This window comes from Salvelinus namaycush, chromosome 31, assembly GCF_016432855.1.
Source record: "Salvelinus namaycush isolate Seneca chromosome 31, SaNama_1.0, whole genome shotgun sequence".
Classification (NCBI taxonomy): Eukaryota; Metazoa; Chordata; class Actinopteri; order Salmoniformes; family Salmonidae; genus Salvelinus; species Salvelinus namaycush.
The window spans coordinates 38,895,955-38,920,624 of record NC_052337.1 but is presented as its reverse complement, the minus strand read 5'-3'; the positions used below and the strand labels follow the sequence as shown (position 1 = coordinate 38,920,624).

General features: G+C 43.3%; 3 protein-coding genes across 3 annotated transcripts; 2 read left to right on the top strand and 1 right to left on the bottom strand.

Annotated features, from left to right (window-relative positions):
- Positions 1-3,513: 3,513 nt before the first annotated feature.
- On the bottom strand, positions 3,514-7,233 carry LOC120025954 (transmembrane emp24 domain-containing protein 2-like). Its single transcript, XM_038970710.1, has 4 exons — positions 6,839-7,233; positions 5,984-6,176; positions 5,343-5,450; positions 3,514-5,184 (listed from the first exon to the last, which is right to left on the bottom strand). Exons 1-4 carry the CDS (start codon positions 7,016-7,018, stop codon positions 5,060-5,062), a joined length of 606 nt encoding a protein of 201 aa, XP_038826638.1. The 5' UTR covers positions 7,019-7,233; the 3' UTR covers positions 3,514-5,059.
- Positions 7,234-7,315: 82 nt separating this feature from the next.
- Positions 7,316-19,209, top strand: LOC120025952 (tyrosine-protein phosphatase non-receptor type 11-like). Its single transcript, XM_038970708.1, has 16 exons — positions 7,316-7,569; positions 8,508-8,630; positions 8,868-9,062; positions 9,192-9,384; positions 11,262-11,381; positions 11,541-11,654; positions 11,793-11,889; positions 12,027-12,124; positions 13,678-13,836; positions 14,016-14,147; positions 14,239-14,393; positions 14,524-14,591; positions 14,714-14,865; positions 14,969-15,093; positions 15,814-15,913; positions 16,008-19,209. Exons 1-15 carry the CDS (start codon positions 7,556-7,558, stop codon positions 15,881-15,883), a joined length of 1,815 nt encoding a protein of 604 aa, XP_038826636.1. The 5' UTR covers positions 7,316-7,555; the 3' UTR covers positions 15,884-15,913; positions 16,008-19,209.
- Positions 19,210-19,310: 101 nt separating this feature from the next.
- Positions 19,311-23,765, top strand: LOC120025953 (cytochrome P450 2D15-like). Its single transcript, XM_038970709.1, has 9 exons — positions 19,311-20,173; positions 20,317-20,479; positions 20,676-20,828; positions 20,998-21,158; positions 21,355-21,528; positions 21,626-21,764; positions 22,027-22,214; positions 22,709-22,850; positions 23,298-23,765. The coding sequence occupies exons 1-9, from the start codon at positions 20,009-20,011 to the stop codon at positions 23,489-23,491; spliced, it is 1,479 nt and encodes a 492-aa protein (XP_038826637.1). The 5' UTR covers positions 19,311-20,008; the 3' UTR covers positions 23,492-23,765.
- The last annotated feature ends 905 nt before the right edge of the window (positions 23,766-24,670 follow it).

Sequence of the window (24,670 nt, the reverse complement as noted above, 5' to 3'; positions counted from 1 at the left end):
CAAAGCTTTTGGCCACGACTGTACTCTGTATATTAACCTCTGTTCAAGGTATGTCGATGGTCTGCAAAGAACAGGAAGGTTGACGAACACTCAAAAATCAGCTGAGGAGAAAGCAGCCATCATGTACACAGAGGGATGGGATAGTCACATCAAGTGGGAAGACGGACCACCTGCAAAATCCCTTCCTCAAACCAGGACGTTTTTCTGCACTGCTCCTGTCCATTTCCATGTAGTGGTGGTAAGAATATCCCTTTCAGAATGTGACGTCTAGCTGCAGTAACACATTTCACTGAGGCTAGTTCAGACTTTGCTATGATGACTCCTGGTGGTAAAACATGTCTCCCAATGCACAGCTGCCCTGAAGGGAGAAGAATGAGAAATAACACAAAAACACTCCCACATAGCTTGCAGGAATAGACCTGTCACACGCAATAGTTCAATTTCATAAAGCCTGAGTGGTGTCTAATAATATATGTTATACCTATTAAAGTGACTTAATTTGTCTGATTCATCCTGCATTAAAGACTATATTATTCTACATGTCTTCCTTAATGTAAGGCAACACATCACACAATTATCAGACATTCAGAAGCACGCATGCAAAAAATATTGCCTGTGCTGATAATCTTGTGGATGAATTCATACCGTACCATTTTCTGCAGTGCAAAAATCTGCATCTAGCACAGCTGTGCTACAGGAAAAGGATGTGCAAGGACATACATGAACAATGTCAGGAGATAGCAGCTGAAATGGTTGAGAGTGGACATGTGCAGTCCAGTGCACCCCATTTATTTGTTAACAGTGACATCTACGATGCCAACTGCACCTTCAAAGTCAGACACAAATCAGACAATTATGTTGCTAATAGTCAAGGGGTGCAGTGTGTTGGGGCACTTGTGACAGCAGCAACCATCACCATCCCTGTTGAAGAATACTCAGACACCAATCAGCATTCAGGGGTAGATCATCCTTCTGATGAAATACATTAATGCGTGTCTACAGAATATCAAAGCTACAGTACACTCTTTTATTTAAATAATGTATTTAAAAATAAATACATATTGCAATATATACTCACAGAATACCTAAATAAGTACACAGTGTCATATATCTCATGACATTAAAACTTGTTTTTCAACCATTCCACAAATTTCTTGTTCACAAACTATAGTTTTGCCAAGTCGGTTAGGAAATCTACTTTGTACACGATACAAGTCATTTTTCCAACAATTGTTTACAGACAGATTATTTCACGTATAATTCACTGTATCACAATTCCAGTGGGTCAGAAGTTTACATACACTAAGTTGACTGTGCCTTTAAACAGCTTGAAAATTCCAGAAAATGATGTCATGGCTTTAGAAGCTTCTGATAGGATAATTGACAATTTGAGTCAATTGGAGGTGTACCTGTGGATGTATTTCAAGGCCTACCTTCAAACTCAGTGCCTCTGCTTGATATCATGGGAAAATCAAAAGAAATCAGCCAAGACCTCAGAAAAAAATGTGTAGACCTCCATCAGTCTGATTCATCCTTGGGAGCAATTTCCAAACGCCTGAAGGTACCACGTTCATCTGTACAAACGATAGTATGCAAGTATAAACACCATGGGACCACGCAGCCGTCATACCGCTCAGGAAGGAGACGCGTTCTGTCTCCTAGAGATTAACGTACTTTGGTGCGAAAAGTGCAAATCAATCCCAGAACAACAGCAACGGACCTTGTGAAGATGCTGGAGGAAACAGGTACAAAAGTATCTATATCCACAGTAAAACGAGTCCTATATCAACATAACCTGAAAGGCCGCTCAGCAAGGAAGAAGCCACTGCTCCAAAACCCGCCATAAAAAAGCCAGACTACGGTTTGCAACTGCACATGGGGACAAAGACCGTACTAAATGGAGAAATGTCCTCTGGTCTGATGAAACAAAAATAGAACTGTTTGGCCATAATGACCATCATTATGTTTGGAGGAAAAAGGGGGAGGCTTGCAAGCCGAAGAACACCATCCCAACCGTGAAGCACAAGGGTGGCAGCATCATGTTGTGGGGTGCTTTGCTGCAGGAGGGACTGGTGCACTTCACAAAATAGATGGCATCATGAGAGAGGAAAATTATTGTGGATATATTGAAGCAACATCTCAAGACATCAGTCAGGAAGTTAAAGCTTGGTCGCAAATGAGTCGTCCAAAGGGACAATGACCCCAAGCATTCTTCCAAAGTTGTGGCAAAATGGCTAAAGGACAACAAAGTCAAGGTATTGGAGTGGCCATCACAAAGCCCTGACCTCAACCCGATAGAAAACTTGTGGGCAGAACTGAAAAAGCATGTGCGAGCAAGGAGGCCTACAAACCTGACTCAGTTACACCACCTAACGTATTGTGGGAAGCTTGTGGAAGGCTACCTGAAATGTTTGACCCAAGTTAAACAATTTAAAGGCAACGCTACCAAATACTAATTTGTAAACTTCTGCCCCACTGGGAATGTGATGAAAGAAATTAAAACTTAAATAAATCATTCTCTCTATTATTCTGACATTTCACACTCTTAAAATAAAGTGGTGATCCTAACTGACCTAAGATAGGGAATTTTTACTAGGATTAAATGTCAGGAATTGTGAAAAACTGAGTTTGAATGTATTTGGCTAAGGTGTATGTAATATTCCGACTTCAACTCTACATACATAGACTTGAAATCACCGGCCACTTTAATAAATGGAACACTAGTCACTTTAATGTTTACATATCTGGCATTACTCATCTCATATGTATACATATATCTGACATTACTCTTCTCATATGTATACACTGTATTCTATACTACTGTATCTTAGTCCGTTCCGCGCTGACATTGCTCGTCCATATGTATGTAGTCTTAATTCATTCCCACTTAGATTTGTGTGCATTGGGTATATGTTGTGTAAATTGTTAGACATTACTGCACTGTCAGAGCTAGTATCACAAGCATTTCACTACACCCGCAATAACATTGGCTAATCACGTGTATGTGACCAATAAAATTTGATTTGTGGGATTGTTTCCAAAGTCAGAGCTGATTTGGGGAAAACCCCAAACTCAACTTTTAGAACAAATATTGAAGAGTTTAATTTGGGAATGCTTCCTTGGGGTGCTCTAAGTTACTATTGTGTTTTGGCATTAAGAAATAGCTTCCACATGCTCTTTAACACATAAATGAGTAGGATCTTCATATATAAAAGGTCATTGAGCAGGATTCTGTGTTTTCACATGCAAAAGTGATTGTTTTTGATAGAAACGATATCTGCCTTTCCAATAAAAACTGCTTTGACAATTCAAAGATATTTTATGGAAAAGAGATATTTCTGGACGACGCACCATGCTGCCTTGAAAACATGACCTAGTGGCACACACTGTTTGATTTGAGAAGGGCGCTTTTGCTGTTAATGTCACGGGCCAAAGAGGGGTGCCTGGCGGCTCTGCATAAACATAGCTGTAAACATATTGTTTAACCAATAAATTAATTGCAAGACAATCAAGTTGAACAGCATTTTAAAGTATCATTTTTGTTTTATTAAACCTGGATCCACAGACAAGCATCTTTCTTAAAGTTTACAGATCCAGTTAGCAGAATTTCATTGACGTACCGGAGTCACTTGATCTTATTTCTCCTCAGCAGTCACTCCAGTCTCATGGTGACAGTTGTGCCTGAGCTAATCAGATCAGGTAAAGTACAAAACAGACTGAGGCATATTCAGTAAGATGCAACATTTATGGTGTTGCAGATAGATATGTAGTGTATAGATTAGACAGGCTATACCTACAATTCATCCTCTAATAAAAAGGCATGTCCATTCTATACATAAACATTTCTACATTCTGAATGTTGCACCCCACTGAATATGCATCAGAAAACTAAAAGGTATGAAATTAGAGACCAACCCAAAACCACAAATTACAACCAGTCTAAAAAGTAGAGGCAACTACCTAGCCTCAGCAATCATAACATAGTTCAGACCCCCACCCATAATTTATTACAGTGTTCTTAATTCCTGATTATCTACACCTACAGGGGTCCAGGGTTTTGTTCCAGCCCAGCTGTAACAATCCTGAATCAACGAATCCAGGGTTAAATTATTATTTGCATCAGGTGTGTTAGTGATGAGCTACAACAAAACCCTGCACACCCAGTGGATCCCCAGAGCCAGGATTGAGGACGGCTGTCCTACTATAACAAATCTGTGGTGTAACGGGAGTAAAAAGGTTTTCCCTCCACATCCCATACACAAACATTCAGAATTATTATGTGCCATGGATCTATATATGTATAACTCAACAGCAACAAGAGCTAAAACATCTGCTTTCAGATATTCAGCAGGATGCAAAATTCTGAAAGTTGCAGATAGAAATATGATCTATAAAGCAGACAATTCTTTATTCTAGTCATGTCTATTTTGCACAATACATTTCTACTTGAACGTTCTGGGACATTTCACTCTCCTGAACAAGCCCCAAGTATCTCACCTTGAGCGGATGCATTCTGCAAACTTAATATAAACGACTTTGTCAGATCATTTGCAAAGGGGTCCAAACAATGGGTCAAATATGGGATACATTCTTCACTGGTACTGTCATCATTGCTTAACTATCAGTGTGCAGCTCTCGAATACATGTCTTGGTTTTGTTACTTTATACAGCCCATCCACTGACCAGATACAGACAGGCAGACATACAACCTCGCTAGCTAATGTATGGCTGATCATGCAGTTGATCAAGCTGCATGGAGTAATCCATACATAACATATCATTTGCTTCCTCGGTGATGAGAAAATCAAACTTGACGACATCAAACCTAAGATCTTTGAAAGGCCTTGAGTTCAAAACGCACGACAGTAACAAGCACATCGATAATGATGGGAACAAAGGGGTAACAGGGTAAAAAAAAACAAAAAAAACATAAGAGATCCAATTTGTACTCAGACATTTACTGAAATCTGCCAGTCTTATTTCAAGGTGTGACTGATTCGGCATCTCTGTGCTGGAGACAACAGTGGAACAGGAAGTCGCAGGGGGAAGGTTTTAGGTGTTACACCACTCGCCGCACTTCGAAGAACCTCTTCAGGTAGTAGATCTGTCCCAAAGTCATGGCCACCAGGACCAAGGCCTCGAAGAACGACCAGAGAACCACCCTGCTGTTCGTGTTGTCATTGACTGGATGGAAAGATAACCATGACTTAAGTTCAAGACTGGCTGTCAGTACTGACACTGCAGCACACGCATAACAATAAAGTGAATGGGTACTTAACCACAGTACATTCCGACACCATTTGCTTTCACGTGCAGTTTCATATGTGGTGTGTGTAACTCACTGGCTCTGTGTATCCTCTCCCGGACCTCCATGTACTCCTGCTCATGCTTGACTGCTGTCATGGCAACCGCCAGCTCATTGATCATCTCCTCCAGCTTGTTCTGGTGGGCTGTAACAGAACACACAACCAACCAATCAGGATCAGCATAGACTCAACAACATTCTAGTGAAAGTTACGTGTGTGTTACACTGAACACGTTAAAACACTCCACAAAAGAACACTATTAGTCCCTGTATTGAATGCATGAAATCATGCACACAACATATTCCAGCATCTATAAATTGTGAGTTATTTTTTTAAAGACAGATCTCACATCATTCCCAGGCAACATGTACTACCGTAACTAAGTGGTGATTTGTGAACATTAGATTGCACTGGAAAACTCATTCAAGTTAGGTTAGAGAAAACCGAATGCATTTGGGCAAACATAGCTTCAGATGAGGCCTGAACCCTACCATCCCAACTCTCTCCACCTGGGGGAAGGGGAAAACAGTCCAGCACAGTCAAGAGGATGGAGAGAAAGAGAACAATAGCATCATAAAGAAAATAGGAATAATATGTGAAAACAGAAGTGATCATCCGTTAAAGGAATTAACAAATTATTAAGAATAGAGCTTAATTCACACACAAATAAAGCTTACCTTCTGTCTCCATGTCCTGTCCCTTGGGTGCCTCTCCGATATCGATGGTGAACATGATGATCTTTGGTGTCATGGTGGACATCTTGTTGCTGAAGCAGAACTTGTAGATCCCGTCCATGTGAGCTGCTACAGAGTATTTCCCACTGGACTCTCTGTCTCCTTTGTAGATCTGCTTGTCATCAGGTCCTGTTATCTACATAAGAGACAATATCATACAAATATTTGACAACTCATGGTGCAACATTGTTGTGGTGTGCTGTAATTCTAACCAAGAGTGAAAAAATATTCTGGACCATTGTAGCAACAAATATATATTTCATTCAGTGGTTGGGGGATCGGGGTGGTCTGCACCACATGGTAGTAAACACTTTACATATTGGATACCTTTGAAATCCACAAAAAATATGGATCTCATTTGCATTACAACAATTCTCAACTATCTGGTGGTGAATGCATGTGGTGGAGCAGTGCTGTTAAAGAAATGGAAGGAGGGATTGTTTCTCAAGTTCTGTTAAACTGACAGCTGTTTGAATGACAGCCAGTAACGTTAGTCAACAACACACTTCCTGGCGGTATCATTAATTTACAGATCAGTCACTTACTAGTTATTTACCAATTTAGCTAACAATTGATAAAACAGGCGGTGGGTTGACTTTAAACTATACAAAATATAGCTAGCCATTCAAAAACAACAAGTATGACTGGCTTGTGGTGAGCAATTAAACTAAATAGTTAGCTAGTTAGCCATATCCGCTAACGTTAGCTAACTACTCCACACCTTCTTTGCGCAAATGACAAGTGAAACCAAAGCCTAAGAAAAAACAAATCCATAAGAAAGACCAAATGTAATCTCACCTCAACATCAATGTCCAAAAAGCCTCCCTCGGCAACTTCAAACATTAGGCCCATCTTGGTTCCTGAGTTGACCCTCTCATGGAAGCACTCATCGGCATGAGCGTCAATGCTAACAAAGTAGCCGGACGCTGTGGAGAACAAGACCGCAAAAAGGACAACGATCTCTGAAGCAGTGAACATGTTAATGTTTTAGCTAGCGTTACGTAACGATTGTCGATTCTCTGTATTCCCACGATTTCAAACCCACCCTAAAAGTGCACATGTATCGTAACAGGAGGCTCAGAACAAGCACAATTTATAGAGGGTGAGATTGGAAACTTTCTTGCTAGCAGGCTAGCTTTCAGGTAGACTGCCACGTAAGGATTTAAACGGGAAGTAGCGAAGGTCATATTTTCACAGAACTAAGCGATTTAAAAATTGGCCATCCATTCCCCCTACAGCGCGTGCGCAAACGGAAAATGTATGTTGTGTCGCGTGTCTGGTGACGTTTCAACAGTCGACTCGTTCTGAAGTCTCCGGGGCCGAGGCCTAGGGTATTTTTTGTTGTTGTGAAAAATTTCCAACCAATGTCCATCTTTTGTGCCCGTTTGGAGCGGGGTCTGGACCTTATGAGGCATTTTCGCTGGGGGTAGACTGCGGAAGAAAACCACAATAGTTGGAAAAGCCAGCAAGTTGTAGGAACTAACGCCAGCGCGAGGAAATAAGGATTGAAAAAATATGACATCTCGGAGGTAACGTAAGCCTTAAGGACTGATCATGGAAAACAATCTGATGATGGTAGTTAGCTAGCTAACTAGCCTGTCGGCTAACAGTAGCCTAGAACTGTTTACACTTACAAGATTATTCCAGTGATTTAATGCATACATGTGATAATCAGTTAACGAACTAATAATAAAAGTCGTATTTGTCAAGGATGTGCCTTGCCGGTGTTTTGTGGTGGTGGTGGTAGTAGTAGTAGTAGTAGTAGTAGTAGTAGTAGTAGTAGTAGTAGTAGTAAGCTAGCTAAGTAAGTTATTTATTGGGCAATACAATGGGCATCTGTGAAATTGAAGCTACCTTTTTGAATGTGAACACTTTTTAAAAGCTATCTGCCCAGGATATGCGGATCAATGCATCTGGTTCAGTTTGGAGGACAGGCTTTTTATTCAGAAAGATACCCAACATAATTATAGACTGCACATTAATATCTGTCACTTCTCTCATGCAATTTTTCCTGATAAATCAGGATTTCCTGATCATTCTCACATCCTTTAATCATACATCAGTGACCATCCCCCAAATCAATATCTTCTTTCTCCAGAATGACATTGTTGTGCCCATGACATTCCTGAATACAGACTATATTCAGGCCACATATGTTCTCTAGGCTAGGCTACCAGTGAACTCTGTGATTTATGACTGCTTGTTATCTCCCCAAGGGTAAGTCAAGGGCCCTGAACCCAGCTGGGTAGGTGACTCACTGGCATTTACAATAGAGTTATGATGAAATCCAAATAAAAGTCTAGACAGGACAAGGACAGGCACCTTGATGTTTAAGCTGGTCATGGATGTGGTGTAGTCCACAAATCTGTTGTGTCTGGAAACATTTCTTTCAATTTATGCGGTGTCACCTATTACTTCAAATGCGCTTAACTAGCTAGTTTACCTGTGATGTTGTTGTGGTGTTTAGGTGGTTCCACCCCAATATCACGGGGGTGGAGGCTGAGAATCTGCTGCTGACCCGGGGGGTGGACGGGAGCTTCCTGGCCCGACCCAGCAAGAGCAACCCTGGAGACTTCACCCTCTCTGTCAGGTGAGTTACTGTAGCACCAGACACTAGAGCTACTGTAGGCTGGGTTGACACTGATATATAAAAAATGAGTCTATTTACTTTAGTTGCACCTAAAGCATACAAAGTAAACAAGAAAATACTTTCCCCATTTATATTGTATTATAAATGATTAGGCAAATTGAAGATAACATTTCACCATCGCCTGGGTGGTGGGGGTTCATATTTCCCTTTCTACTATTCCTGTGTTCCCCTGGGCAGACGTAACGGAGCTGTCACCCACATTAAGATCCAGAACACAGGGGATTACTATGACCTGTACGGGGGGGAGAAGTTTGCCACCCTGGCTGAGCTGGTTCAGTACTACATGGAGCACCACGGCCAACTCAAGGAGAAGAATGGAGATGTCATCGAGCTCAAATACCCCCTCAACTGTGCTGACCCCACCTCTGAGAGGTGAACACTGACACAACATGCGTGTTTGTCTCTTGTTTGTCTGTGTGTGTATATAACGCTCTAGCCTGTGTGTCAGTTTGTCAGTAGAGTTCTATAAACTGTATTTCTCTCTCTGTGTGTGTCCCCCAGGTGGTTCCATGGTCACCTGTCAGGCCGCGAGGCTGAGAAGCTGCTGACAGAGAAGGGGAAGAACGGTAGTTTTCTGGTCAGAGAGAGCCAGAGCCACCCTGGAGACTTCGTTCTGTCCGTCCGCACCGGCGACGACAAGACAGACAGCAGCGACGGCAAGCCTAAGGTCACACACGTCATGATCCGCTGCCAGGTATAGTATTATTAATTATTTTTGTGCTTTACTCCTTCCCTCCCTCCCTTGATCAAAACAGGGTTTGCGTCCTTGGACTGTTGTAAATTAGGTTTTAGAGGTGAATGGTGTTGAATGTCAATATTTGTTACATAATGAGTGCCGCATACCAATAGGCAGAAGTTGGGATACTATGAGTGGCCTGGAATGTTGTGATACTGACATAAATACAGATAAGGGATATTACTGGCATACTGTATGACCTGTTTGTCTGGCCTTAAGTTTACAGAGAGCTGAGAACTAAAGCAGTGATAATGTGGCCTTGGATGTGGCGTATGCCACAGATACACTACATGATATCTCCGGCAGCGTTTGGAACTGCCGACCGGCGGTCAAGAATAGCGAGTTCATCTCAACCTTTGCTGCCCTTCAGTCCCTTGACTCTTCGGCCCTGATTTAACCTTTATTTAACTAGGCAAGTTAGTTAATAACACATTTTTATTTTACAATGCCGGCCTACCCTCTGCCAAACCTTCCCCTAACCTGGACGACGCTGGGCCAATTGTGCGTCGTCCTATGGCGCTCCCGATCACGGCCGGTTGGGATGCAGCTCGGGATCGAACCAGGGTCTTTAGTGATGCAGTGCCTTAGACCGCTATGCCACTCTGGAGCCCCTAAATGATGGAGACATGGAACACCCCAGAGAACACTGTTACTCCAGCTGTTCTCTCTTCATCTGGCTATGTGTTCTCTCATAGTAACTTGCCTCCATCATATCCTCACCTGGTCTCTCCTATCATTGCTATGTGGCTGACGCTCAACAACTTTCCTCCTTCCCCGTTCTGACACCCTGGTGGCGACAAGCATCTCTGCGTGCCTGGCAGATATCTCAGCTTGGATGTCGTCCCACCACCTCAAGCTTAATTTTGGCAAGACAGGGCTCCTCTTCCTCCTGGGGAAGGCATTCCCGCTCCGAGACCTCTCCATCACGGTTGATAACTCCACGGTGTCCCCCTCACAGAGTGAAAAGAACCTTGACGTGACCCTGGACAACACCCTGTCGTTCTCTGCAAACATCAAACCAGTGACTTGCTCCTGCAGGTTCATGTTCCACAACATCCGTAGAGTACGACCTTACCTCACACAGGAAGCGTTGCAGGTCCTAATCCAGGAACTTGTCAGCTCCCGTCTGGACTACTGCAACTCGCTGTTGGCTGGGCTCCTTGTTTGTGCCATCAAACACCTGTAACTTATCCAGAACGCCGCAGCCTGCCTAGTGTTCAACCTTCCTAAGTTCTCCCACGTCACCCCGCTCCTCTGCACACTCCACTGGCTTCCAGTCGAAGCTCGCATCCACGACAAGACCATGGTGCTTGCCTACAGAGCAGCAAGAGTAATTTCCCCTCCCTACCTTCAGGCTATGCTCAAACGTTACACCCCAACCTGAGTACTCCGTTCTGCCACCTCAGGCTCTCCCACCTGCTCCCGCTCACCCCGGACAAAGCTCTTTTCTGTCCTGGCACCCCAATGGGTGGAATCAGCTTCCCCCTGAAGCTCGGACAGCAGAGCCCCTACCCATCTACTGAAAACATTTGAAACCCTACCTCCTTCAAAGAGTCTTAAATAATCCCACAGCCCCCTGCCCCCCCCAAAAAGCACTGACTTTGCTGATGGTTTTTCCTTTATTGAGGAAAAATTGACTTACTATTACTGAGATATGTGGTTGTCCCATCTAGTTATTTGAATATTAATGCACTAACTGTAAGTCGCTCTGGATAAGAGTGTCTGCTAAATGACAAAAGGTTATTTGACTATTTTGAACATTTACATATCTCTTTAGGTGAAACGTCATCCGAATGGGATCATCACCAGTAAGTTCTGTTGTTTGTGTTCCTCAGCATGACCTGAAGTATGACGTGGGTGGAGGAGAGAAATTTGATTCTCTGACAGACCTGGTAGAGCACTATAAGAAGAACCCCATGGTGGAGACACTGGGCACAGTGCTGCAACTCAAACAGGTGTTTATTCAGCTGGCTGTCGCTGTCAGATCTCATTCCCCAGATCTTGATAAATGTGCTAATCACACCCAAGGCCCTTTTTGTCTTTCAGAAGCATTAATAAGTGCCATTGATTATTTTATTTTTTTTCTTCTAAACTTGTCTATGTTCTTTCCCCAGCCCCTGAACACCACTCGTATCAACGCAGCGGAGATCGAGAGTAGAGTGAGGGAGCTTAGTAAACTGGCCGAGGCCACGGACAAGGTCAAACAGGGCTTCTGGGAAGAGTTTGAGGTAAAAAATAAAAAAACGCGTCATTGCATTTCAAAAGATACATTTAATGTAGTATTTTTCTCGTGTCAGGAAAAGTTTGTATACAGTTATACATCCTGAAGCTATATGTTCTATGTCCTCTGTTTTTCTCCCTCCCAGACTTTGCAGCAGCAGGAGTGTAAGCTGCTATACAGCCGCAAGGAGGGACAGAGAGCAGAGAACAAGAACAAGAACCGATACAAGAACATTCTTCCCTGTGAGAACACACACACGCGTCCTCCCCTATCAAATATCACCGTTGACTGACCACCCTGTTGTTGTCGTATGCATAGCCTGGATATTAGTTAGTCTGGTTCAAATCGTGTCTCTCTCTCTCCTCCCTGTCTCCTCTAGTTGATCACACTCGTGTGGTGCTGAACGATGGGGATGGATCTGAGGCTGGTTCTGACTATATCAATGCCAATCTCATCATGGTAGTAACGGACATCATGGTAGGCAAGACAAACTTATTTTCACTATTTCAGTTATATCATTAAAATCAATCAATCCTAGCACATTTTTTGGCTCATTCAGCAGTTTTTACCTGATTAAGTAGAATCATGTTGAAAAAATTATGTTTAAAGTACCATTTATAATCCTAAAACACAAGTTGACAATGATACTGTTGCTGTTTCCTATTGTCATGTATTTGTGATTTATAGCCTAGTGTCAGCACTGGTTTTAAATGTAGAAATCCATCATCTATATGCTGAAATAAGTCAGATATGTTGAAGACCAAGACATAAAAATAACTCCTGACAAACACGTGTCACGCTTGTGTTTAGATTACTTGTATTTTTCAAAATGATTAACAAAACTGCTCTCACCAATATTTCACTTCGGACTGAAATTGATTAGCTTGTTCTACTGTAATCAATAGCGCACGCAAATTGATCACTCACATCGATATTGTATTAAAATCAATGGAACTTGGACAATAACCGCGGCGACATGTACCGTTTGTGTTCTTCTACAAGACAAACCACAACGAACTTGGGTATACTACATATACCGTTCGATAGATGAGAACCTGTAGGAGCCATTTATCAACTAGATGGCCAATATGAAAATGGGAAACGCAGCACTTTCTTTGACTGGATTATTTCAACGAATCGTCACCTTACCGGTAGTTCAAATGACAATTATCTGTGTCATTTGAGTTTGAAAATTACCACTGTGTTCCAAGTCCCGCGAAAGGACAGGCGCGTATGATTAAAATCAACGGCACCAAACCAAAGACGTGAATTTGTTTTTAAATCAATCGATTTTAGTATCGTCTTGATGACTATAAACTTTTATAGTAACATCTCCAATCTGAGGTAAAAAGGATGTGCAATTCCACACAATGAAAAAGCAAGCTTGTGTAAGGTAGTAACATAAACGTTCAGCATTCGGGAAATTAGCTCCATGTCAAATTTTTATATGGCAAAATAATGAAAAATGTGATATGCCAAAAATAATTCAACACGTCATTTTAGGATGATAGTATATGTTGCCCACTCACAAACTATTGCAACAATTACATCTGTTTCTCACTAATTGAACCATTTGGGGAGTTTTATAATGCTCTTAAACACAATTTAACCGAACGTTCTAGACTAAAGCTTCTATAGTGTCTGTGCAGCAGGTGGAACTTTTGACGTCCTCAATCATGGTAAACTCACTTTATCCTCAGGACCCACACCTGTCAGACACAGTAAATGACCTCATGGTAATCTCTACATACACTTAGACTGAGCTCTATTTTAAACAGTCTGCAATTTCCTGTATGTGACAGCTCTACAAAATGCTTATGCAAGCTTACCGTACCAGTTTGTGCTGTATCTTGTCTTTTTTTTTAAATAAAAAATAAATTGAAAGTGTGTGGAGTGTACTGCTAATTGACCGATGTGTGCTACTTTGCATTGCGCATAGTCTGCTTACCTCTGTCCCAGTGTGTTCCAATCCACACTACATTCAACACAGCTCCCGTCTCTGTAGAACTCTGTGTTCTTTCTCTCTCTAGCCGGAGTTGGACTCCAAGTGTAACAGCACCAAGCCGAAGAAGTCGTACATCGCCACGCAGGGCTGTCTACAGAACACCATCAGTGACTTCTGGAGGATGGTGTTCCAGGAGAACTCCCGGGTCATCGTCATGACTACCAAGGAGGTGGAGAGGGGAAAGGTAACTGGTTGACTGGGTCTCCATTCCCGAGCATCTCTGAAAACCAGGAGGGCTGCTTCGTAGGTTTATCAGTGTGCATTTTTCCTGAGGTTTTGGAGCAGGAGTATTGAAGTGAATAGACGTACGTTTTCTATTTGTATGTTTGATTTGGTCGCCATTTCTGTGTCCTCTCCCTGCAGAGTAAGTGTGTGAAGTACTGGCCAGACATGTCAGCTCTGAAGGAGTATGGAATCATGCGTGTCCGCAACGTCAAAGAGACGTCCGCTCACGACTACATCCTGCGAGAACTCAAACTGTCCAAGGTCGGACAGGTGAGAGGACAGAACTGTGTTTTTTGGAAGTGCACCGTGTGTTGACTGTGTGTGAGCATGCGTGATACTTAAAAATGTGTGTGTGTTCCAGGGTAACACAGAGCGGACAGTGTGGCAGTACCATTTCAGAGCGTGGCCGGACCATGGTGTCCCTACAGACCCCGGGGGTGTTCTGGACTTCCTAGAGGAGGTCAACCTCAAACAGGAGAGCATTCTAGAGGCTGGGCCCATAGTGGTGCACTGCAGGTACACACACACACACACACACACACACACACACACACACACACACACACACACACACACACACACACACACACACACACACAAGACACAGTTGTGTGTATTGTTGCCATCTAATTCTCTCTCTCTCCAGTGCTGGTATCGGGCGGACAGGAACGTTCATAGTGATTGACATCCTCATTGACGTCATCAGGGAAAAAGGTGAGTGCAAATGCATCATCTATTTGTGCTTGATGAGATGGTCTCCATAAAGAAAGCTTCCGCTTCGCTCAGACCCCGTGGGTGTCTGTGTCTGAGGTATAACCTCTTCTGTGACTCTGTAGGAGTGGACTGTGACATAGACGTTCCTAAGAGCATCCAGATGGTTCGTTCCCAGCGGTCTGGGATGGTTCAGACTGAGGCCCAGTACAGGTTCATCTACATGGCTGTCCAGCACTACATTGAGACACTGCAGAGACGCATAGAGGAGGAACAGGTGTGTGTGTGTGTCCATGTGTATGTATGTGTGTGTGTTTTGTCAGTATGAGTGGTTGTAAAAGTATTTCTCTAACCTTCTCCTTTCCGTCTGTCTTTAACAGAAGAGTAAGATAAAGGGGAGGGAGTACACCAACATTAAGTATTCTCTGTCTGACCTGACGGGTGGAGACCAGCTGCAGAGCCCTCTGCCTCCCTGCACCCCCAGCCCCACCCCCAACTGCACAGAGTGAGTACCTACCCACAATCAGTTGTGGGGGAAAAGTACCCAATTGTCATACTTGAGTAAAAGAAAATGAAAATGACTCAAGTAAAAATGAAAGTCACCCTAAAATACTACTTGTGTAAAAGTCTAAGTAGTTACCTTTTAAATGTATTAAATGTAAATGTAATTTCTAAAATATACTTAAGTATCAAAAGTAAAACTATAAATCCTCACAAATTCCTTATATTAAGCAAACAAGTTAATCATTTTTATTTATTTACAGATAGCCAGGGGCACAGTCCAACACTCGGACATAATTTACAAATGAAGCATGTGTGTTTAGTGATTCCACCAGATCAGACACAGTAGGGATGACCAGGGATGTTTTCTTGATAGGAGAATTGGACCATTTTCCTGTCCTGCTAAGAATTCAAAATGTATAGAGTACTTTTGGGGTGTCAGGGAAAATGTATGGAGTAAAATCTATATTTTATTTTCTTTGGGAATGTAGTAAAGTAAAAGTTGTCAAATATGAATAGTAAAGTACAGATACCCCAAAACACTACTTGAGTAGTACTTTAAAGTATTTTTTTTTTTTAAGTAGTTTTACTATTACCAACTACTATACTCAAGCTAACACTTAGCTAGTCAGTTTCAGTTGAGAAATACCTTGACTGATGCGTTTCTCTGCCTGTGGTTTATATGTGTGTTTTCTCTTTTCTTTCCCTGTGTGTGTGTGTATAGGATGAGGGAGGACAGCTCTAGAGTGTATGAGAACGTTGGTCTGATGCAGCAGCAGAAGAGCTACAGATGAGATTCACCTTTGACCCCCACGCTGTCCCAGGTAAATACGGGAACTGTGTCTTGAGTTCATTTTGCGGTTGTTACTTTTTTTTGTTATAAACGACCGAAATTCTCTCTCTCCCTCTCCCTCTCAGGAATCTGTTAAATTTTTGTTGCCAGCTGCACCTGAACACCTGAGACGTGATCACGATGACTACACGGAAAAGAAGAAAATTTCAAATAACGAAAAACTAAAATCTGAGAGGTCTGAGAGAACCGAGACTAACGGAGGGGTTTTTGTTCCCTTCCTCCTCCTCTGCTCCTTATCCTCGTCCCCCCTCTCTCTCCAGGAACAGTATCCCTCTAGTCCCCTAAACCACTGTGATTATCTGGAGAGCCCTAACGAGCTTAATGACAGAACTTAATAACAAGCCTAAACCCCTAAACTTAACCTCAGCCTGAGTTTAGACCTTCTCAGACCAGACCCAGGCTGAGTCTAGCAGTGCTCTGTTCTCGGCTCACTAGAGGGAGAATAACCTAGCTTACCTGTTCTGTTTGTCATTGTTCCACCCTCTCTTTTTGGCATGAATTTTTCTTCTGTCTTATTTCTTATTAACCAAAGGAAAGACACGCATAGATCGTTTGTTTATTGGGAAGTAGTGAGATGAGTGAGCCCTTCTCAGAGTTGAGAAAAAAGGCCTGTGCCAAAATGGTTTCATCCAACATCTCGGCCAATCAGTGGTCTCCCTCTGCCCGGTCAAACCAGAGTGTGGGGGGGACACTGTTTGCAGAGAAAAAAGGGATACTTCCAGTGGTAATATTGTTTTCATTTTTTGTATCATGTTTTCTGTTACTGAAGGAAGAATTCTGGGTATTGTAGTGATGTCATTTAAAAAAAATCTTCACCCCCCTCAAACTAGAGTCCCAATAACTTCCCAGTGGATTTCTATTCAGGATGTTGGGGAGGATAATTTTTGTTGTCTTTTTAAAGGCATATTTTTTGGTTTATTTTTATTTCATGTTTTTTGTTGTTGCCACAGTGATACTCAGTCTCCCTTGGTTACCATTCCCAAACTCGCACCCGATGTCCTTAACGCCGCATTCACATAGCAACGTAACAGCTACAGCACAAGCCTTGTACCTTGGGTGGAAATGGCGGCTAGAACTCCCAGGGTGCCTTGTGTTCCCACTAAGCACTAATGTGGGGTCTAAGGGTTGTTTCTGGAGGTGAGGTCGCCTCGCCCCATACTGTTCATAAGTGCTGTTATAACAACGAACAGAAGAGTTGTCTACAGCACCGACAGTGGGGGACGAGATTAGAGGTAGGGTGCTTCCTCCCAGGCTCTTATGTTCCAATGTTACTGTGGAAACTGTTTCAGAGTTTCTGGTGTAACTTGTTGTTTATGCCAGTCCGCCTAGCAACATGCATCGCCACTAAGATGCGGCTGCCCTAAAAAGTTTTACATTATTTCTTTTTTAAACAAACATAATGATACTATTGCATTTTGTGTTTTTTATTTTCTGTTCTTTTTAAAGATGAATGCCTATTGTGTACTTTTGAAGCACCACATGAACTTAATTTTCTCTGTTTCGAGAAGCTCCTGCACATTTTGGATTTCTGGCAATTTTAGTTTTCATTGTCGTGGTTGTCATGGAAACTACAGGTCCACTGTTGGTTGGCCGGATTTAACTTGATAGGTTAAAAGGGGTGCCTGGTCACTCTCTCTCACAGACACACACAGACACACACACACACAATTGCAATCAGCTGCAATTCCTTTGTTCTACATTTGTGTGTCACGGTTGAACGTGCAGTTTCAGTCTCTGTTTATTATTTTGCTAGGTGCATCACACTAAACCACATTACTTTCTCGATCTGTTGTCCATACGAAACTAAGTGCTTATTGTCGACTACAGTATTCTGGAAAGGGTTGTTCCCAGGTTGATATATTAATTTAATATATGTGTTTTGTATGTACATTATTACCATGATAAAGTATCTACCCATTTCATTTCAAATGTGTAACATAACGTTAGCTTTTTCTCCGACACGCCTCTCCCCTTCTACACATTTGATTACTGTTTAAAGGTTTTTGTTTTTTTTACATTGCAGCTCGTTTCCTATATAGTGCAGTGCACTGTTAATGGCCAGAGCCTTATGAGGCCAGAAGTAGTAACCTATATAGGGAATAGGGTGCCATTTCAGATTAGCCCTTTGGGTAATGCAGGGAGGGTTGAGGAGGAAGTTGTGATCTTCTGTATGTCCAGGGTTATGTTCTCATTCATCCCCCTTTTCCCTAACGTGTGCACTTGTTCACTCCCCCTCGTTGTATTTAAAAAATATTGGATTGATTTGTGTAAGTTTGCTGTCTTGGCGATGGAGGTCTAGAACGTTCCTTTTCTCAGCCTCTCTGGGGCTCCAGGTACAAGTTACCCCTAAGCACTGATCTAGGATCAGCTTTGCCACCCCAAGACCTAAGCTTGACCATTCGGAGGAAACCTATTTAACTGACTAGATCAATGTCTAAGGGCAACTTCATCCTATTCTGGGGAGGAGTTGTTCTTCTGAATGGTTAGTTTGTTTCTCTCCTTTGACTGAGTTCGGGGATCTTTAGTATCCACTGTGCTGTGTGTAGTGAGCCCGTTCATTGTACTGTAGGGTGTGTTTGTCGAACACTAGTCTGTGGCGTGCTTCTGGTGTTTTTATGTATCGTGGTGCGTTAGGATTTGTGTGTGTGTGTGAGAAAGAGGGTGTGTGAGAAAGGGTGTGTGCGTGAGAGAGGGTGCGTGTACACCAGAATACTGGTGTTTCAGCTGCCTGCTCCTCGATGCCTGGTCATCTCTTCTGGATTCTGTTTTCCTCTGATCACGATGAAATGGCTTTTTTCTCTTGTTTCCTGTTTGTTTCTGTCACGTAAAAGCGTTTACATGCATAGATGTGCCTCCCTATGCATATGCATTACATGTGTTGGTTATACTCTGAGAAGCCAGTGCTCTTCAGTCTCACCTCCATACTTAACAACCTGAAAACACTTTAATGTGAACTCCTGTCAACCCTGACAGCATACAAAAAAAAGGAAAAATGTTGAACTCAATGCAAACAAACGAAACAAACTATATTTTTTAACTTGTATATTGTACATGAATATCTTGTAGAGGAGAATGTACTTACTAAACATATCTAATTGCCAATAAGATAAACTGTCTGTGTAATCTAATAGCTCTCTACCCTGTGTCGTGGAGTTGGAGCTTTGTCACAAAGCTTAAGAGGTTTATCGTATTGTATTTCATTGCAGGTAACCTGGGTAACTTCCTTGATAACGATAATAAACGGCAATGCTCATGCCTCAAAACGTCTCCCTCCTGTTGTTATTGGCACTCCAATGAATAGAAAGACGTCACACTGCGCAGTCAGTCAGTTACACACACTGATTGAAAGAGTTAAAGCCGTCGAGCGTCCCTTATGCATTTTCAAGGATGTCATTTTCGGTTGGGGCGCATTCTTACAGAACCATGCAGCTAAGTTGATGAAACCCCCAGCTAAGTGGCGGTGTAGTGCCAGCATCAGAGGTCTGACCAAGGTGCATTCATTAAAGAAACAGCACCTTGGTCCTAAAGCATGTTGGCTTTTAATGATAAAATAGCACTTTCCGCTAATTATTTCCTCAGAGCTGCTGAGTACAGCACAGTAGCTCTTACATTCAGCTGTGGAAGCCTGCCAGCACTGTTGAGCAACCATTTATCTTGTAGAGTGCCCAGTTTCCAGGACTGTGTGTCCGTGCCTGCACGCGAGCGAGCCCCTAAGAACTGCCTTTGTATCCGTTGTTGCTCACTTCAATAGTAACGTTAACGACAAAGGATTTGAACAAGACATCTGACCTCGGATCTGTTCTTAGTGGGGATAACCTTCTCCCACTCTAAAGGTAAAAGAACTGTGTTGACTGTGTGGTCATAAGTATATCGACACTGGAGTACTCCAAGGAAACTCCCAAATGTAACTTGGTGCAATGGAATGGGAATAGTTGCTTCTCTCCCATGTGATGTGTAGCCTACGTCTTGGTCTCTGTTATGCCATAATCTCTGGCCAATCCTTCTTTCCGGCCTCCCAGTCTGGGGGCAGCAGTGTGTTGTACCCTCAGTAACATAGATTCCTAAAATGGTGGGGACGTTCTTTCTGCTCTGTGTCGGATCCTGTCTCCTGCTGCTGGTTGTGCTGAGGCCTCGGAGGCCCAGGAACTTCCCGCCAGGACCACCGCCCATTCCCATATTTGGGAACGTTCTGCAGCTGAGCATGAAGAATCCTATGGCTGGCTTGGATAAGGTAAGAAAACGGAACGAGCACACGAGAAAGTTGCAATGTCTTTATTTTCTTCATATTTTGGGGTTTTCAAAGGTGAAGTAGGCCATGAACAAACATGTAGGCTTTAGCTAAGCGAGCTAACAGTCTACTGTATTGTTTTCTAGCTGTCTGGAGAGTATGGGGAGGTGTACAGCCTGTTCCTGGGCTGGAGGCCTGCCGTGGTGCTCCATGGTCTACAGGCGGTACGGGAGGCACTTGTGACTAAATCCCTGGACTTCGCTGGACGACCACAGGGCATGATGATCAACCACGTTACAGAGGACAAAGGTTATATGTGTTAGCCATGCAACAAGATATCATAGCATTTTATACTGCTGTCATATTACATTATACCATGTATTACATGGCAGTGTATTGCAATGATTTAGCTCTACCGAACCATGCTTTAATGGGAGGTTTCTAGAGATTAGAGGTATATTGTGGCTCAGGCTCAGAAGATTAACCCAGTGTTTCACCACCACAGGTCTGATCATGGGTAACTACGGGGCGGTGTGGAAGGAGCACCGGCGCTTTGCTCTGACCACCATGAAGAACTTTGGTCTGGGGAAGAGATCCATGGAGGAGAGGATCCTGGAGGAGACGGATCACGTCTGCACTCGGCTGGAAGAGAATGCAGGTATGTAACCCTCATCTAACCCTTCGTTGAGGATCAAAAAAGGTGTTGTTGAATTGAACTGGATCCTCAATGTTAACTTATTTTTTGAGGTTTTTAGAGGAAGAGCTTTAATTACTGTCAAATGTGTTGGAAACAAACTTCTTCATAGCAACAGTGTGTTATTTGTCAGGTAAATCCTTGGACCCTGTGACTCTGGTCCACAGCGCTGCGTCCAACATCATCTGCTCGGTCCTGTTTGGTCATCGCTATGACTACCAGGACCCAGTCCTCTCCTTCATCATCAACAGCTTCAAGGAGAACGCTCAGATTGCTAACGGGCCCTGGGCTGCTGTGAGTTACAAATACACTCCATTTAACCTCTATAGCAGCATAAAAAGGTCACAGTTGTTGCACGCAACATTTCTCAGATCCAACGTCTTTAATGTTTTCACCTGAAGTAGATATTTGGGGAATTCTATTCTTTATTTAGCTCTGTGGACACTTATGTAGTCATTCATTAGGCCTTTGTGTGTCATTCTCTATGTAGGTCTATGACACCTTCCCACTGCTGCGGCGGCTGCCTCTCCCCTTCCAGAGAGTGTTTGACAACTACAGAGCTCTGAAGAAACACACCGTGGAAATAGTGGAGCAGCACAAACACACACGTGCACCGGGGAAGCCGCGAGACGTCGTAGACTGCTATCTGGATGAGATGGACAAGGTGTGTGTGTTATCCTGTCTTTAGTGTTAAATGACTGAATGTGTTTATACCACTGTTATTACATTAAGTTAGAACAGCTCTATAACGTGTTCTCCAGAGAGGTCCAGAGGGGTGTGTGCTGGAAGAGGAGAGGTTGGTGATGTTACTACTGGACCTCCATTTCGCTGGGACTGACACTAGCTCCAATTCCATACTCACGGCGCTGCTCTACCTAGCTACACACACACACATACAGGGTGAGTGGACGCGCACACACACACACCCTGGCTTTAGCTCAGTGGGCTAACTCAGTCTCATTGTCACTCAGGTGGCCCTGGGTTTGATACTCATTGGCGACATCATGTTATCACTGCAAACTGTTCCTACATGAGCTGTCTGGCACAGGCCAGGACGCGCATTAGCTTAAGACAGTCGGTCGGTCCCAAAGGAGACTAACAAAAAGTATTAATTTCTCTCCCTTTGTCTTCTCTCTCTTTGACTAAATCCCTCACTCCCCAGCCCAATGTCAGACAGAGATTGACGGTGTTCTGGGGGGGAAGGAGAGAGTGTCGTTTGAGGACAGACACAGGATGCCCTATGTGATGGCCACTATCCATGAGACCCAGCGTCTAGCCAACATCGCACCACTAGGGGTGTTTCATGCTACCATCAGACCCACCAAGCTCATGGGCTATGACGTACCAGAGGTACACACACAGATAACCTTTTAAATTACACACACACTCACACACACAAGGGACAGATCTGGTCAATGTTGGCCCTTTGGGGAACAAGGCTTGTGGGCTATAACATACCCAAGGTGATAAGTGACATTCACACACAAGCACACATACACACACATGAGTGCACACACAGACACACACACACACACACACACACACACACAAATGCATTGACCTTCAGCATTCAACATGTATGGTCATGAATTTGGCATTATCCTTCAGTTGTTATTGGCCTCTCTCCCCATCTCTTTGTGTTTTTCTCTCTCTTGCTCCCTGCCCACCTCTGTCTCCTACTACCTGTCTTTCTGCCTGTCTTCCCCTTATCATTCTATTTCTCTCCATCCCTCTGCCCCCCTACACTCTCCTCTCTCTCTCCCTCCCTCCCCCTTTCACTCACTCTCCTTCCCCATCCCTCTCTCCCTCCTCTCTCTCTGTCTTTCCCTCGCTCTCTGGCAAAGGGGACTCTGGTTATCACCAACCTCACCTCTGTGCTCTTCGAGAGCAGCCAATGGGAGCGTCCAAATGACTTTAACCCTGCCCACTTCCTGAATGATGACGGGCAGTTTGTGAAACCAGAAGCCTTTCTGGTGTTCTCGGCAGGTAAAACTGATAATAAATAGCTTCTGACAACATGGCCACCAGTTCTATCAATCATATCAGTGCAGATGAATGAGAGGGGACGAGGAGAGACGATCGAGATGCAGCCAAAGGGTATAGACAGGAATACTGTCATCTTATTCTCTAGAGAGAAACGGAGCTGCTCAGTGGATCTACAGGTGTCTGAGGTTTATGATGTAAATCCTGGGCTCTTTATGTAACTAGTGTTTAGTTCTGGATTTATATAACTGCTGTTGTTAGTTATGTAAACGTGACAAGTCATGCTTCAGCCCCTGCTGGCCAAGTAGACAGTTTTTAATAAGCAAACAATCAGAGACAAAGAGAACAGAAACAGTGAAATTGGTAGTTAGGCCAGTGAGATTTTGTACTCTGTCATGATGTTACTGATAATGTTGTGTGTGTGTGCGTGTGCGTGTGTGTGTGTGTCAGGTCCTCGTGTGTGTCTCGGGGAGCTGCTGGCACGTATGGAACTCTTCCTCATCCTGGTCACTCTGCTGCAGCGATTCCACTTCCTGTGGCCAGAGGATGCTGGGAACCCTGACCTTTCACCTGTGTTTGGGGGGATCCAGTCACCCAAACCCTACAGGGTATCAGTCAGACTGAGAGGAAACCAGGGAGCCTGATGGAACCAGTTGGAGCCAGTGTTACTTTTAAATATGTCCCCACATTATTATGGAGTATGGAGGGGCTCCCGAGTGGCGCAGCGGTCTAAGGCACTGCATCTCAGTGCTAGAGGTGTCACTTCTGACCCTGGTTCGATTCTAGGCTGCATCACAACCGGCCGTGATTGGGATTCCAATAGGGCGGCGCACAATTGGCCCAGGGTCGTCTGGGTTAGGTTTAAAAATGTAAAGCATTGTGATATTTTGTATTGTATTTGACAGCTGTTCCATCATAAAATCTGTTTGGTTCATGTTTAAGTCATGTTTTAATTTTTTTCATAGCATCATTTATCCCTGTAAAGCTCTCTCATGTTTGTCCTGTACCTCATTTCAATGCTGGCACAGCTCTCCTGAAGCAGCGGACTTTAAAAAGAGTAATACGTTATATAGCCTTGTGCGTGTGTTGGGGGGGCAGGCGTGAGTTTTATATAGGCTTTTCAAGAGGGGCAATGCCTGGTCAATTAGGCAGCCAATGTACCGTGGCGAGAGAGCGAATGCTGTAGCACTGCAGAACCTAGTCCACTGCAAGACCTCGTCTCTCCTCTGTCATGGCCAAGAACAACCTCAAGAGGGCTACAGTGAGATCACTGAATCACACACACACACACACAAACCCTGTAGCAAGGACACTCTTTTTCAAAGACAGAATCAGTGAATGAGTAACCTCAGCAGGGGGTCAGGAGGGTCAGTTGGAATATTTCCTCTCCCTCGTATTCTAATCTCTATTCTAATGATTTAGAACATTCTAGAATAGGACTGTGCATTTGATTTGTGGACTATTGTATTCAGATTGTATGGAACAGAATAATGCTTGCAGCTGAGTTGCTCAGAGGGAAATAACGAATAGGACTATAAATAGAAGGCCAGTAAATAGGAAGACGCTGCCTCATATGGTATGGTGGATAAAACACCTGGGCATGCACAGTTAACCTGATAGGTTTAACCTGATAGGTTAATCAAGGGATTATCATTAGGGGACAGCCATGATGATGAGGATGTGTCATAATCATCATCATCATCATCATCAATTCATTGTAATGAACAACAATAGATCGCACCATTTATTATCAAAAGAAAAAAAGGCATACAAAATCCAGGGGTATAAATGTAGTGAACACTACAGTGCATCTTCATCACCAT

What these genes read in the sequence shown, in the direction of transcription:
- LOC120025954 (XM_038970710.1), bottom strand. Translation starts at nt 7,018, where the DNA reads ATGTTCACTGCTTCAGAGATCGTTGTCCTTTTTGCGGTCTTGTTCTCC. An exon ending in ACAGGACATGGAGACAGAAG is followed by an intron (nt 5,451 to 5,983) that starts GTAAGCTTTATT and finishes GTTCTGTTACAG; the next exon opens with CCCACCAGAACAAGCTGGAG. An exon ending in GGAGAGGATACACAGAGCCA is followed by an intron (nt 5,185 to 5,342) that starts GTGAGTTACACA and finishes CTTTCCATCCAG; the next exon opens with TCAATGACAACACGAACAGC.
- LOC120025952 (XM_038970708.1), top strand. An exon ending in GCTGACCCCACCTCTGAGAG is followed by an intron (nt 9,063 to 9,191) that starts GTGAACACTGAC and finishes TGTGTCCCCCAG; the next exon opens with GTGGTTCCATGGTCACCTGT. An exon ending in AGGAGGTGGAGAGGGGAAAG is followed by an intron (nt 13,837 to 14,015) that starts GTAACTGGTTGA and finishes CTCTCCCTGCAG; the next exon opens with AGTAAGTGTGTGAAGTACTG.
- LOC120025953 (XM_038970709.1), top strand. Translation starts at nt 20,009, where the DNA reads ATGGTGGGGACGTTCTTTCTGCTCTGTGTCGGATCCTGTCTCCTGCTG. An exon ending in CTATGGCTGGCTTGGATAAG is followed by an intron (nt 20,174 to 20,316) that starts GTAAGAAAACGG and finishes ATTGTTTTCTAG; the next exon opens with CTGTCTGGAGAGTATGGGGA. An exon ending in CTAACGGGCCCTGGGCTGCT is followed by an intron (nt 21,159 to 21,354) that starts GTGAGTTACAAA and finishes TTCTCTATGTAG; the next exon opens with GTCTATGACACCTTCCCACT.